Source organism: Engystomops pustulosus, chromosome 11 (assembly GCF_040894005.1).
Source record: "Engystomops pustulosus chromosome 11, aEngPut4.maternal, whole genome shotgun sequence".
NCBI lineage: Eukaryota > Metazoa > Chordata > Amphibia > Anura > Leptodactylidae > Engystomops > Engystomops pustulosus.
The window spans coordinates 83,642,762-83,660,620 of record NC_092421.1 but is presented as its reverse complement, the minus strand read 5'-3'; the positions used below and the strand labels follow the sequence as shown (position 1 = coordinate 83,660,620).

The 17,859-nt window shown below is 42.5% G+C and overlaps 1 protein-coding gene and 1 long non-coding RNA gene across 3 annotated transcripts in view; one reads left to right on the top strand and one right to left on the bottom strand.

Annotated features, from left to right (window-relative positions):
• Positions 1-9,232, top strand: part of DOCK1 (dedicator of cytokinesis 1) — a 221,354-nt gene extending 212,122 nt beyond the window's left edge. The window contains exon 52 of one of the 2 annotated variants that reach the window (XM_072129711.1): positions 8,565-9,232. In XM_072129711.1, the coding sequence (XP_071985812.1) occupies positions 8,565-8,660 (96 nt within the window). In that variant the 3' untranslated portion in view covers positions 8,661-9,232. The remainder of the gene's footprint in view (positions 1-8,564) is intronic. The other variant, XM_072129712.1, reaches the window with a different exon arrangement.
• The window catches only part of LOC140105697 (uncharacterized), a 55,874-nt gene that overhangs the window by 15,060 nt on the left and 22,955 nt on the right, over positions 1-17,859 (bottom strand). The gene's annotated exons all lie outside the window — the stretch shown is intronic.

Sequence of the window (17,859 nt, the reverse complement as noted above, 5' to 3'; positions counted from 1 at the left end):
CACTGCCTGCATAGTGGGGGGGGGACAGATTACTGACCATACAATTACATACTGTACATACATGTGATATACATACACACTGCCTGCATAGTGGGGGGGGGGACAGATTACTGACCATACAATTACATACTGTACATACATGTGATATACATACACACTGCCTGCATAGTGGGGGGGAGGACAGATTACTGACCATACAATTACATACTGTACATACATGTGATATACATACACACTGCCTGCATAGTGGGGGGGAGGACAGATTACTGACCATACAATTACATACTGTACATACATGTGATATACATACACACTGCCTGCATAGTGGGGGGGGACAGATTACTGACCATACAATTACATACTGTACATACATGTGATATACATACACACTGCCTGCATAGTGGGGGGGGGACAGATTACTGACCATACAATTACATACTGTACATACATGTGATATACATACACACTGCCTGCATAGTGGGGGGGGGACAGATTACTGACCATACAATTACATACTGTACATACATGTGATATACATACACACTGCCTGCATAGTGGGGGGGGACAGATTACTGACCATACAATTACATACTGTACATACATGTGATATACATACACACTGCCTGCATAGTGGGGGGGGACAGATTACTGACCATACAATTACATACATGTGGGATACATGTGATATACATACACACTGCCTGCATAGTGGGGGGAGGACAGATTACTGACCATACAATTACATACATGTGGGATACATGTGATATACATACACACTGCCTGCATAGTGGGGGGGAGGACAGATTACTGACCATACAATTACATACTGTACATACATGTTATATACATACACACTGCCTGCATAGTGGGGGGGGACAGATTACTGACCATACAATTACATACTGTACATACATGTGATATACATACACACTGCCTGCATAGTGGGGGGAGACAGATTACTGACCATACAATTACATACTGTACATACATGTGATATACATACACACTGCCTGCATAGTGGGGGGGAGGACAGATTACTGACCATACAATTACATACTGTACATACATGTGATATATATACACACTGCCTGCATAGTGGGGGGAGGACAGATTACTGACCATACAATTACATACTGTACATACATGTGATATACATACACACTGCCTGCATAGTGGGGGGGGACAGATTACTGACCATACAATTACATACTGTACATACATGTGATATACATACACACTGCCTGCATAGTGGGGGGGGACAGATTACTGACCATACAATTACATACTGTACATACATGTGATATACATACACACTGCCTGCATAGTGGGGGGGGACAGATTACTGACCATACAATTACATACTGTACATACATGTGATATACATACACACTGCCTGCATAGTGGGGGGGGGGCAGATTACTGACCATACAATTACATACTGTACATACATGTGATATACATACACACTGCCTGCATAGTGGGGGGAGGACAGATTACTGACCATACAATTACATACTGTACATACATGTGATATACATACACACTGCCTGCATAGTGGGGGGGGACAGATTACTGACCATACAATTACATACTGTACATACATGTGATATACATACACACTGCCTGCATAGTGGGGGGAGGACAGATTACTGACCATACAATTACATACTGTACATACATGTGATATACATACACACTGCCTGCATAGTGGGGGGGGGACAGATTACTGACCATACAATTACATACTGTACATACATGTGATATACATACACACTGCCTGCATAGTGGGGGGGGAGACAGATTACTGACCATACAATTACATACTGTACATACATGTGATATACATACACACTGCCTGCATAGTGGGGGGAGGACAGATTACTGACCATACAATTACATACTGTACATACATGTGATATACATACACACTGCCTGCATAGTGGGGGGGGACAGATTACTGACCATACAATTACATACTGTACATACATGTGATATACATACACACTGCCTGCATAGTGGGGGGAGGACAGATTACTGACCATACAATTACATACTGTACATACATGTGATATACATACACACTGCCTGCATAGTGGGGGGGAGGACAGATTACTGACCATACAATTACATACTGTACATACATGTGATATACATACACACTGCCTGCATAGTGGGGGGGGGACAGATTACTGACCATACAATTACATACTGTACATACATGTGATATACATACACACTGCCTGCATAGTGGGGGGGGACAGATTACTGACCATACAATTACATACTGTACATACATGTGATATACATACACACTGCCTGCATAGTGGGGGGGGACAGATTACTGACCATACAATTACATACTGTACATACATGTGATATACATACACACTGCCTGCATAGTGGGGGGGGACAGATTACTGACCATACAATTACATACTGTACATACATGTGATATACATACACACTGCCTGCATAGTGGGGGGAGGACAGATTACTGACCATACAATTACATACTGTACATACATGTGATATACATACACACTGCCTGCATAGTGGGGGGGGACAGATTACTGACCATACAATTACATACTGTACATACATGTGATATACATACACACTGCCTGCATAGTGGGGGGGGACAGATTACTGACCATACAATTACATACTGTACATACATGTGATATACATACACACTGCCTGCATAGTGGGGGAGGACAGATTACTGACCATACAATTACATACTGTACATACATGTGATATACATACACACTGCCTGCATAGTGGGGGGAGGACAGATTACTGACCATACAATTACATACTGTACATACATGTGATATACATACACACTGCCTGCATAGTGGGGGGAGGACAGATTACTGACCATACAATTACATACTGTACATACATGTGATATACATACACACTGCCTGCATAGTGGGGGGAGGACAGATTACTGACCATACAATTACATACTGTACATACATGTGATATACATACACACTGCCTGCATAGTGGGGGGAGGACAGATTACTGACCATACAATTACATACTGTACATACATGTGATATACATACACACTGCCTGCATAGTGGGGGGAGGACAGATTACTGACCATACAATTACATACTGTACATACATGTGATATACATACACACTGCCTGCATAGTGGGGGGAGGACAGATTACTGACCATACAATTACATACTGTACATACATGTGATATACATACACACTGCCTGCATAGTGGGGGGAGAGGACAGATTACTGACCATACAATTACATACTGTACATACATGTGATATACATACACACTGCCTGCATAGTGGGGGGAGAGGACAGATTACTGACCATACAATTACATACTGTACATACATGTGATATACATACACACTGCCTGCATAGTGGGGGAGAGGACAGATTACTGACCATACAATTACATACTGTACATACATGTGATATACATACACACTGCCTGCATAGTGGGGGGGGACAGATTACTGACCATACAATTACATACTGTACATACATGTGATATACATACACACTGCCTGCATAGTGGGGGGGGACAGATTACTGACCATACAATTACATACTGTACATACATGTGATATACATACACACTGCCTGCATAGTGGGGGGGAGGACAGATTACTGACCATACAATTACATACTGTACATACATGTGATATACATACACACTGCCTGCATAGTGGGGGGGGGACAGATTACTGACCATACAATTACATACTGTACATACATGTGATATACATACACACTGCCTGCATAGTGGGGGGAGGGCAGATTACTGACCATACAATTACATACTGTACATACATGTGATATACATACACACTGCCTGCATAGTGGGGGGAGGACAGATTACTGACCATACAATTACATACATGTGGGATACATGTGATATACATACACACTGCCTGCATAGTGGGGGGGAGGACAGATTACTGACCATACAATTACATACTGTACATACATGTGATATACATACACACTGCCTGCATAGTGGGGGGAGGACAGATTACTGACCATACAATTACATACTGTACATACATGTGATATACATACACACTGCCTGCATAGTGGGGGGGGGCAGATTACTGACCATACAATTACATACTGTACATACATGTGATATACATACACACTGCCTGCATAGTGGGGGGAGGACAGATTACTGACCATACAATTACATACTGTACATACATGTGATATACATACACACTGCCTGCATAGTGGGGGGGAGGACAGATTACTGACCATACAATTACATACTGTACATACATGTGATATACATACACACTGCCTGCATAGTGGGGAGGGGGGGGACAGATTACTGACCATACAATTACATACTGTACATACATGTGATATACATACACACTGCCTGCATAGTGGGGGGAGGGCAGATTACTGACCATACAATTACATACTGTACATACATGTGATATACATACACACTGCCTGCATAGTGGGGGGAGGGCAGATTACTGACCATACAATTACATACTGTACATACATGTGATATACATACACACTGCCTGCATAGTGGGGGGGGACAGATTACTGACCATACAATTACATACTGTACATACATGTGATATACATACACACTGCCTGCATAGTGGGGGGGGACAGATTACTGACCATACAATTACATACTGTACATACATGTGATATACATACACACTGCCTGCATAGTGGGGGGAGGACAGATTACTGACCATACAATTACATACTGTACATACATGTGATATACATACACACTGCCTGCATAGTGGGGGGGAGGACAGATTACTGACCATACAATTACATACTGTACATACATGTGATATACATACACACTGCCTGCATAGTGGGGGGAGGACAGATTACTGACCATACAATTACATACTGTACATACATGTGATATACATACACACTGCCTGCATAGTGGGGGGAGGACAGATTACTGACCATACAATTACATACTGTACATACATGTGATATACATACACACTGCCTGCATAGTGGGGAGAGGACAGATTACTGACCATACAATTACATACTGTACATACATGTGATATACATACACACTGCCTGCATAGTGGGGGGAGGGCAGATTACTGACCATACAATTACATACTGTACATACATGTGATATACATACACACTGCCTGCATAGTGGGGGGGACAGATTACTGACCATACAATTACATACTGTACATACATGTGATATACATACACACTGCCTGCATAGTGGGGGGGGGACAGATTACTGACCATACAATTACATACTGTACATACATGTGATATACATACACACTGCCTGCATAGTGGGGAGAGGACAGATTACTGACCATACAATTACATACTGTACATACATGTGATATACATACACACTGCCTGCATAGTGGGGAGAGGACAGATTACTGACCATACAATTACATACTGTACATACATGTGATATACATACACACTGCCCGCATAGTGGGGGGGGGGACAGATTACTGACCATACAATTACATACTGTACATACATGTGATATACATACACACTGCCTGCATAGTGGGGGGGACAGATTACTGACCATACAATTACATACTGTACATACATGTGATATACATACACACTGCCTGCATAGTGGGGGGGGACAGATTACTGACCATACAATTACATACTGTACATACATGTGATATACATACACACTGCCTGCATAGTGGGGGGAGGACAGATTACTGACCATACAATTACATACTGTACATACATGTGATATACATACACACTGCCTGCATAGTGGGGGGAGGACAGATTACTGACCATACAATTACATACTGTACATACATGTGATATACATACACACTGCCTGCATAGTGGGGGGGAGGACAGATTACTGACCATACAATTACATACTGTACATACATGTGATATACATACACACTGCCTGCATAGTGGGGGGGGACAGATTACTGACCATACAATTACATACTGTACATACATGTGATATACATACACACTGCCCGCATAGTGGGGGGGGGGACAGATTACTGACCATACAATTACATACTGTACATACATGTGATATACATACACACTGCCTGCATAGTGGGGGGGACAGATTACTGACCATACAATTACATACTGTACATACATGTGATATACATACACACTGCCTGCATAGTGGGGGGGGACAGATTACTGACCATACAATTACATACTGTACATACATGTGATATACATACACACTGCCTGCATAGTGGGGGGAGGACAGATTACTGACCATACAATTACATACTGTACATACATGTGATATACATACACACTGCCTGCATAGTGGGGGGAGGACAGATTACTGACCATACAATTACATACTGTACATACATGTGATATACATACACACTGCCTGCATAGTGGGGGGAGGACAGATTACTGACCATACAATTACATACTGTACATACATGTGATATACATACACACTGCCTGCATAGTGGGGGGAGGACAGATTACTGACCATACAATTACATACTGTACATACATGTGATATACATACACACTGCCTGCATAGTGGGGGGGAGGACAGATTACTGACCGTACAATTACATACTGTACATACATGTGATATACATACACACTGCCTGCATAGTGGGGGGGAGGACAGATTACTGACCATACAATTACATACTGTACATACATGTGATATACATACACACTGCCTGCATAGTGGGGGGGGGGACAGATTACTGACCATACAATTACATACTGTACATACATGTGATATACATACACACTGCCTGCATAGTGGGGGGAGGGCAGATTACTGACCATACAATTACATACTGTACATACATGTGATATACATACACACTGCCTGCATAGTGGGGGGGAGGACAGATTACTGACCATACAATTACATACTGTACATACATGTGATATACATACACACTGGGGGCGGCCTGTGTAGTGGGGGGACAGATGCTGCGCTGCTGCACATGTGCCGTGTACATACGGTTCTCGTCTCCCCGGAGGTGAGTGCGAGTCACTGAGTTTGCTTAGAATCGGGTCTAATGTGAAGTGGCAGACTCCTCGTATCTGAAGGGGACGCACGAAACAAGTCACCAAATATGGATCTATGGGGATGTGTGTAGTAGAAGGAAATCATCACAGCAGATTCCAGGTGAATACACAAGGAGGAGGAACGCACCCTCATCATAAACAGGTTCTCTCTTTTAAAGGGACAGTCCATAATATGATCACTATCTTTTACATGTTGAAAGCAGCTCATTATTAAATCTACTTCTACAGGATCACTTGTCTTATCAGAAACGGCGCCCCTCTTGTCCCTGGGCTGCGTCTGGTATTGCAGCACATTGCTAATGCATGCTACAGTGTGACACCTCTGCCTGTGCAGTATATTGTTACTCCAAGCCTGGAACTAAGTGTTGTTCAATGTCCAACATCTACTGAGTAAATTCTTTCTATGTAATGAAAGCTCCACGGCATCAGACATGGATCTCTCAGGTGTCACTATAGAAAATGCAGACAATGTGATATACTGGGGCACATTCACCAAGACCAGTGCAGTGTGCAGGGGGCGCCAGATTTCTAGCGCACATTCTTCGTGAATCTGGTGCCCCCTGCACTGCCACGACAGAGGGCACCACTTTATTTTCCGTGCATCTTTAACATGGGGCTTCGGACTTTGCACGTTATATCTGGAGTGCGGTCCGACTGTGCACTGGACGCCCCCTTCAGTGCAGAGGTTGTGTATACCGGAGCTAGCAGTCTGACAGAAAACTGGTACAGGGGCCTTAGTAAATGTGCCCCAGCATTCCTGGAGATCTGTGTAATCATACAGACATATGTATGTGGTAGCAGCAGGACTGTGATAAATGCAGGCTCCTCCTGCTCTATAACATGTTGCCTGCAGATAGGACACTATGTACAATGTGCTCAGCTCCTCCTGCTCTATAACATGCTGCCTGCAGATAGGACACTATGTACAATCTGCTCAGCTCCTCCTGCTCTATAACATGCTGCCTGCAGATAGGACACTATGTATAATCTACTCAGCTTCTCCTGCTCTATAACATGCTGCCTGCAGATAGGACACTATATACAATCTGCTCAGCTCCTCCTGCTCTATAACATGCTGCCTGCAGATAGGACACTATGTATAATCTGCTCAGCTCCTCCTGCTCTATAACTTGCTGCCTGCAGATAGGACACTATGTACAATCTGCTCAGCTCCTCCTGCTCTATAACATGCTGCCTGCAGATAGGACACTATGTACAATCTGCTCAGCTCCTCCTGCTTTATAACATGCTGCCTGCAGATAGGACACTATGTACAATCTGCTCAGCTCCTCCTGCTTTATAACATGCTGCCTGCAGATAGGACACTATGTACAATCTGCTCAGCTCCTCCTGCTTTATAATATGCTGCCTGCAGATATAGACCAGAAGCTTAGCAGATTGTACATAGATTTTTGCTAGACTTAGGACACTATGTAACATGTAGGGGCAGGTGCATACAATATAGATATTAATGCTTAACCTTTACTTTTGTTTCAGCATCTGCCACCTCCACTACCCAGCAAGACGCCCCCTCCCCCACCTCCAAAGACCACCCGGAAGCAGGCGTCTGTGGACTCTGGGATCATGCAGTAGAACATGGGACCACTCTCCCCCTGATGCAGGACTTACCTCAGTTGGGCCACAGTGTTTTCAGTTTTTTCCTTTTTGTGCAATCACAGTAGAAAAAGTCATTTACATCCCCCAAAGCCTTGAGCTACTGAGCTGTGATACTAATGTATAGAATACTAAGGGGCCATTACTAGAGAACAGGCAGAGCTAGGATGTAGGTGTCTGAGGCTTCACAGGTTCTGTCTGCAGGTTCCTGTTTCATCGTCTTGTACAGAGGTTTGTATATATGACGGATATTTTTTTTTTCTCTATTTTTAATATTAGGTTGTTTTAATTTTTATGATACTTGTTTTTATCGTGGTAGATTGTATTCATCGTCTACTCGCCCTCTTATACATTTCCTAACAGTGACTGCCGCTGGGTGCCTATAGCCGGCCTGGCCGCGCTGACCTCGTGCCAATGCATATCCATACTATGTGTAGCTGTCCTCTTATAACCAGCCTCCCTTCTGTATATTTATCATTATGCTGCCCATTCCATTTTATAATCACTCTGTAGATTTTGTTATATATAATTGACTAAAAAATTTACAAATCTGTGTTTTCAAAATAAAAGGAAATGTAAAAAAAAACTTTGTTGGAGTCTTTTATATACTGTGAGGTATCTAAACAAGGGGCAGACAGTATAGGTGACCTAGGCATCATGGGGGCTTGTTTTCTGCAGGACAGATTGTATTTCTCTGTGACAGTATTAAATATTCCAGTGAGCTGTGACATCTATTGTCAGTAGAGATGTAATGATGGGTCAGTGTTATCTATATAGAGGTCATTGTACAGGGAGGGGGAGGAGATAAACTGTGACATCATCTATTGTCAGTAGTGATGTAATGATGGGTCAGTATTATCTATATAGAGGTCATTGTACAGGGAGGGGGAGGGGATAAGCTGTGACATCATCTATTGTCAGTAGTGATGTAATGATGGGTCAGTGTTATCTATATAGAGGTCATTGTACAGGAAGGGGGGAGGAGATAAGCTGTGACATCATCTATTGTCAGTAGTGATGTAATGATGGGTCAGTGTTATCTATATAGAGGTCATTGTACATGGAGGGGAGGAGATAAGCTGTGACATCACCTATTGTCAGTAGTGATGTAATGATGGGTCAGTGTTATCTATATAGAGGTCATTGTACAGGAAGGGGGGAGGAGATAAGCTGTGACATCATCTATTGTCAGTAGTGATGTAATGATGGGTCAGTGTTATCTATATAGAGATTATTGTACAGGGAGGGGGGGATAAGCTGTGACATCATCTATTGTCAGTAGTGATGTAATGATTGGTCAGTGTTATCTATATAGAGGTCATTGTACAGGAGGGGGGAGGGGATAAGCTGTGACATCATCTATTGTCAGTAGTGATGTAATGATGGGTCAGTGTTATCTATATAGAGGTCATTGTACAGGGAGGGGGGGATAAGCTGTGACATCATCTATAGTCAGTAGTGATGTAATGATGGGTCAGTATTATCTATATAGAGGTCATTGTACAGGGAGAGGGAGGAGATAAGCTGTGACATCGTCTATTGTCAGTAGTGACGTAATGATGGGTCAGTGTTATCTATATAGAGGTCATTGTACAGGGAGGGGGAGGAGATAAGCTGTGACATCATCTATTGTCAGTAGTGATGTAATGATGGGTCAGTGTTATCTATATAGAGGTCATTGTACAGGGAGGTGGAGATAAGCTGTGACATCATCTATTGTCAGTAGTGATGTAATGATGGGTCAGTGTTATCTATATAGAGGTCATTGTACATGGAGGGGGAGGAGATAAGCTGTGACATCATCTATTGTCAGTAGTGATGTAATGATGGGTCAGTGTTATCTATATAGAGGTCATTGTACAGGGAGGGGGAGGAGATAAGCTGTGACATCATCTATTGTCAGTAGTGATGTAATGATAGGTCAGTGTTATCTATATAGAGGTCATTGTACATGGAGGGGGAGGAGATAAGCTGTGACATCATCTATTGTCAGTAGTGATGTAATGATGGGTCAGTGTTATCTATATAGAGGTCATTGTACATGGAGGGGGAGGAGATAAGCTGTGACATCTATTGTCAGTAGTGATGTAATGATGGGTCAGTGTTATCTATATAGAGGTCATTGTACAGGGAGGAGGAGGAGATAAGCTGTGACATCATCTATTGTCAGTAGTGATGTAATGATGGGTCAGTGTTATCTATATAGAGGTCATTGTGCAGGGAGGGGGAGGGGATAAGCTGTGACATCATCTATTGTCAGTAGTGATGTAATGATGGGTCAGTGTTATCTATATAGAGGTCATTGTACAGGGAGGGGGAGGAGATAAGCTGTGACATCATCTATTGTCAGTAGTGATGTAATGATGGGTCAGTGTTATCTATATAGAGGTCATTGTACAGGGAGGAGGAGATAAGCTGTGACATCATCTAGTCAGTAGGGATGTAATGATGGGTCAGTATTATCTATATAGAGGTCATTGTACAGGGAGGGGGAGGGGATAAGCTGTGACATCATCTATTGTCAGTAGTGATGTAATGATGGGTCAGTGTTATCTATATAGAGGTCATTGTACAGGGAGAGGGAGGAGATAAGCTGTGACATCGTCTATTGTCAGTAGTGACGTAATGATGGGTCAGTGTTATCTATATAGAGGTCATTGTACAGGGAGGGGGAGGAGATAAGCTGTGACATCATCTATTGTCAGTAGTGATGTAATGATGGGTCAGTGTTATCTATATAGAGGTCATTGTACAGGGAGGTGGAGATAAGCTGTGACATCATCTATTGTCAGTAGTGATGTAATGATGGGTCAGTGTTATCTATATAGAGGTCATTGTACATGGAGGGGGAGGAGATAAGCTGTGACATCATCTATTGTCAGTAGTGATGTAATGATGGGTCAGTGTTATCTATATAGAGGTCATTGTACAGGGAGGGGGAGGAGATAAGCTGTGACATCATCTATTGTCAGTAGTGATGTAATGATAGGTCAGTGTTATCTATATAGAGGTCATTGTACATGGAGGGGGAGGAGATAAGCTGTGACATCATCTATTGTCAGTAGTGATGTAATGATGGGTCAGTGTTATCTATATAGAGGTCATTGTACATGGAGGGGGAGGAGATAAGCTGTGACATCTATTGTCAGTAGTGATGTAATGATGGGTCAGTGTTATCTATATAGAGGTCATTGTACAGGGAGGAGGAGGAGATAAGCTGTGACATCTATTGTCAGTAGTGATGTAATGATGGATCAGTGTTATCTATATAGAGGTCATTGTACAGAAAGGGGGAGGAGATAAGCTGTGACATCTATTGTCAGTAGTGATGTAATGATGGGTCAGTGTTATCTATATAGAGGTCATTGTACAGGGAGGAGGGGGAGGGGATAAGCTGTGACATCATCTATTGTCAGTAGTGATGTAATAATGGGTCAGTGTTATCTATATAGAGGTCATTGTACAGGGAGGAGAGGAGATAAGCTGTGACATCATCTATTGTCAGTAGTGATGTAATGATGGGTCAGTGTTATCTATATAGAGGTCATTGTACAGGGAGGAGGGGGAGGGGATAAGCTGTGACATCATCTATTGTCAGTAGTGATGTAATGATGGGTCAGTGTTATCTATATAGAGGTCATTGTGCAGGGAGGGGGAGGGGATAAGCTGTGACATCATCTATTGTCAGTAGTGATGTAATGATGGGTCAGTGTTATCTATATAGAGGTCATTGTACAGGGAGGGGGAGGAGATAAGCTGTGACATCATCTATTGTCAGTAGTGATGTAATGATGGGTCAGTGTTATCTATATAGAGGTCATTGTACAGGGAGGAGGAGATAAGCTGTGACATCATCTAGTCAGTAGGGATGTAATGATGGGTCAGTATTATCTATATAGAGGTCATTGTACAGGGAGGGGGAGGGGATAAGCTGTGACATCATCTATTGTCAGTAGTGATGTAATGATGGGTCAGTGTTATCTATATAGAGGTCATTGTACAGTGAGGGGGAGGAGATAAGCTGTGACATCATCTATTGTCAGTAGTGATGTAATGATGGGTCAGTGTTATCTATATAGAGGTCATTGTACAGGGAGGGGATAAGCTGTGACATCATCTATTGTCAGTAGTGATGTAATGATGGGTAATGTTATCTATATAGAGGTCATTGTACAGGGAGGGGAGGAGATAAGCTGTGACATCATCTATTGTCAGTAGTGATGTAATGATGGGTTAGTGTTATCTATATAGAGGTCATTGTACAGGGAGGAGGAGGAGATAAGCTGTGACATCATCTATTGTCAGTAGTGATGTAATGATGGGTCAGTGTTATCTATATAGAGGTCATTGTACAGGGAGGGGGAGGAGATAAGCTGTGACATCATCTATTGTCAGTAGTGATGTAATGATGGGCAGTGTTCTCTATATAGAGGTCATTGTACAGGGAGGGGGAGGAGATAAGCTGTGACATCATCTATTGTCAGTAGTGATGTAATGATGGGTCAGTGTTATCTATATAGAGGTCATTGTACAGGAAGGAGGAGGAGATAAGCTGTGACATCATCTATTGTCTGTAGTGATGTAATGATGGGTCCGTGTTATCTATATAGAGGTCATTGTACAGGGATGGGGAGGAGATAAGCTGTGACATCATCTATTGTCAGTAGTGATGTAATGATGGGTTAGTGTTATCTATATAGAGGTCATTGTACAGGGAGGAGGAGGAGATAAGCTGTGACATCATCTATTGTCAGTAGTGATGTAATGATGGGCAGTGTTATCTATATAGAGGTCATTGTACAGGGAGGAGGAGGAGATAAGCTGTGACATCATCTATTGTCAGTAGTGATGTAATGATGGGTCAGTGTTATCTATATAGAGGTCATTGTACAGGGAGGGGGAGGAGATAAGCTGTGACATCATCTATTGTCAGTAGTGATGTAATGATGGGCAGTGTTCTCTATATAGAGGTCATTGTACAGGGAGGGGGAGGAGATAAGCTGTGACATCATCTATTGTCTGTAGTGATGTAATGATGGGTCAGTGTTATCTATATAGAGGTCATTGTACAGGGATGGGGAGGAGATAAGCTGTGACATCATCTATTGTCAGTAGTGATGTAATGATCGGTCAGTGTTATCTATATAGAGGTCATTGTACAGGGAGGGGGAGGAGATAAGCTGTGACATCATCTATTGTCAGTATTGATGTAATGATGGGTCAGTGTTATCTATATAGAGGACATTGTACATGGAGGGGAGGAGATAAGCTGTGACATCTATTGTCAGTAGTGATGTAATGATGGGTCAGTGTTATCTATATAGAGGTCATTGTACAGGGATGGGGAGGAGATAAGCTGTGACATCATCTATTGTCAGTAGTGATGTAATGATGGGTCAGTGTTATCTATATAGAGGACATTGTACAGGGAGGGGGAGGAGATAAGCTGTGACATCATCTATTGCAAGTAGTAATGTAATGATGGGTCAGTGTTATCTATATAGAGGTCATTGTACAGGGAGGGGGAGGAGATAAGCTGTGACATCATCTATTGTCAGTAGTGATGTAATGATGGGTCAGTGTTATCTAAATAGAGGTCATTGTACAGGGAGGGGGAGGAGATAAGCTGTGACATCATCTATTGTCAGTAGTGATGTAATGATGGGTCAGTGTTATCTATATAGAGGACATTGTACAGGGAGGGGGAGGAGATAAGCTGTGACATCATCTATTGTCAGTAGTGATGTAATGATGGGTCAGTGTTATCTATATAGAGGTCATTGTACAGGGAGGGGGAGGAGATAAGCTGTGACATCATCTATTGTCTGTAGTGATGTAATGATGGGTCAGTGTTATCTATATAGAGGTCATTGTACAGGGATGGGGAGGAGATAAGCTGTGACATCATCTATTGTCAGTAGTGATGTAATGATGGGTTAGTGTTATCTATATAGAGGTCATTGTACAGGGAGGAGGAGGAGATAAGCTGTGACATCATCTATTGTCAGTAGTGATGTAATGATGGGCAGTGTTATCTATATAGAGGTCATTGTACAGGGATGGGGAGGAGATAAGCTGTGACATCATCTATTGTCAGTAGTGATGTAATGATCGGTCAGTGTTATCTATATAGAGGTCATTGTACAGGGAGGGGGAGGAGATAAGCTGTGACATCATCTATTGTCAGTATTGATGTAATGATGGGTCAGTGTTATCTATATAGAGGACATTGTACATGGAGGGGAGGAGATAAGCTGTGACATCTATTGTCAGTAGTGATGTAATGATGGGTCAGTGTTATGTATATAGAGGACATTGTACAGGGAGGGGGAGGAGATAAGCTGTGACATCATCTATTGCAAGTAGTAATGTAATGATGGGTCAGTGTTATCTATATAGAGGTCATTGTACAGGGAGGGGGAGGAGATAAGCTGTGACATCATCTATTGTCAGTAGTGATGTAATGATGGGTCAGTGTTATCTATATAGAGGACATTGTACAGGGAGGGGAGGAGATAAGCTGTGACATCTATTGTCAGTAGTGATGTAATGATGGGTCAGTGTTATGTATATAGAGGACATTGTACAGGGAGGGGGAGGAGATAAGCTGTGACATCATCTATTGCAAGTAGTAATGTAATGATGGGTCAGTGTTATCTATATAGAGGTCATTGTACAGGGAGGAGGAGGAGATAAGCTGTGACATCATCTATTGTCAGTAGTGATGTAATGACGGGTCAGTGTTATCTATATAGAGGACATTGTACAGGGAGGGGGAGGAGATAAGCTGTGTCATCATCTATTGTCAGTAGTGATGTAATGATGGGTCAGTGTTATCTATATAGAGGTCATTGTACAGGGAGGGGGAGGGGATAAGCTGTGACATCATCTATTGTCAGTAGTGATGTAATGATGGGTCAGTGTTATCTATATAGAGGTCATTGTACAGGGAGGGGGAGGAGATAAGCTGTGACATCATCTATTATCAGTAGTGATGTAATGATGGGTTAGTGTTATCTATATAGATGTCATTGTACAGGGAGGGGGAGGAGATAAGCTGTGACATCATCTATTGTCAGTAGTGATGTAATGATGGGTCAGTGTTATCTATATAGAGGTCATTGTACAGGGAGGGGAGGAGATAAGCTGTGACATCATCTATTGTCAGTAGTGATGTAATGATGGGTCAGTGTTATCTATATAGAGGTCATTGTACAGGGAGGAGGATGAGATAAGCTGTGACATCATCTATTGTCAGTAAATAATATCACAGATAACAGTGATCGGTTACTACAGTAGTTTCACTCGGGCTCCTGTAAACAGATAATTTCCCATCTTAGTAATGACACATAATACAGCCATTTGCCGCTCCCATAAGACTGCCATCCCACAAAGGAGCCTCAATGGTTAATGGGTTGATGGTAAACTCTATAGTCCCTATATCTGTGTAACCAGGATGAAAGGCACCTGCATGTATATGGCCAGTAATGGAGGAGACGTCTGCTCTGTCATATACTGGGAAACAGAATCCCCAGCAATAAAACCCATAGAAAACACGCAGTCAGATGAATCACTTTTGCCTGAATTTCATCTGTATTTTTTTTGTTAAGTTTTTGATGTGTTAGAAAACTCCTGAGAGCTCGACTGCATTAAACAAAGAGATTGCAATGTTCCAGCTCCGGCGTGAAGTTCTCAGGGGTTTGCTGTGGAACGCAGAAGCATTTGTTTGTCAGATTGTTCATTCCATCAGAATGAAATCTGCCGCATCTTATAACAATTCCAATCTACATGATGTGACCTGAAGTCTGAGCGGCTCCGTCCATGAAGCCTGTGATTAATCTGTCTCATGCAGTAACGAGCGGGTGTAAGGGGCTACGTAGATATGTCGCTACATTATGGGATAGATCTACGTACAGGAACATGTATGGGTCCACAGAAATCATGGGGCCTTGTGCTGTGCGACCACCAGAGCTGCACATTTTGGAGCAGGTCCTATTGCTGCCCGTGTTTGTGCCTCAGACACTTCTTTAGTATTGTCATTGGAGTGTGAAGTCCGCTCAAGAGCCAATGTCACATCGTTCGGTCTGCAAATTATGCACCATGCACTGGTCAGATTACATAGACCAATCACAGTACAGAGGACAGGGCAATGTATGATGCATGGAGTCCCTTCTTCCTCCTGGAGTCCCTTCTTCCCCACTTAACTGTAGCATCAAGCTCTAATCATGAGAGTAATGAATTTCCATTTGCAGACAATTGTGCTCAACTTGCAGAAAACACTACAAATATCGGCAATTAATTCCGCATGATTTTGTGCACATTTTCTCCTGCTTAAAATCTTCAGCATTTCCATCCAATAATATTTTGCTTGTTGTTCTCATTCTGTACGTTCCCATTGCTTTCTCTTTAAGGTGCTTATACGGCCCTCATCTTCCCTATCTCCGTGTCCTCAGACGTCAGGTCGGCTCCTCTCTAATGAGTGGATTTGTATTCTCCTCTTGTCCTGCAGTGCTCAGAGCTGAAGGGTTAAGAAGTGATCTCTCCAGGGACTGGCAGCAGAGGTAATAGAGTATTAGCCGCTCCTGAGCTGAATGGAAGTTAATGCATTGCCAAGTGGGTTCTGCCCCCTCCACAGTGGACGGACAGAACCGGACAATAAATACTTTTTTAATCTAACTAGGACAATCAAGGATAAGGAATTGTGGCCTCTTGTGTTAGCAATGTGCTGACCTCCGCCAAGGTAGCAAGTGACAGCGGGACTTAGCTCCTGTAATAGAAATAATATATCCCGTACACCGCGCATTGTAGATGATGACGGCATTATTAAGCATTACAGCCACAGATCTTATCTTCATGGATTGCCAACACAAAGAATGTATTATACATTCAGCTGCGCTCCTGCTCAGGAAGACGCCGAGGAATTACCTGCAATTCTTTATTCATAGTAAGAGATTAGATTTTTCCTAGAAGCAGCGACACTTGTCCATGGGCTGTATATAGTATGGGCTGTATATAGTGTGGGCTGCAACTCACTCTCCTCCTTTACTCAACTTTGCATAAAGCTATAGTACAAGCAGCTATAATAAACTCTGTAACACATCTTAACAGAGGAAAATGCTTCCTTCTCCACTTACTTTGGCTCTTATCCTCCCAACTTTCCTCCTGATCTGCTTTTCAC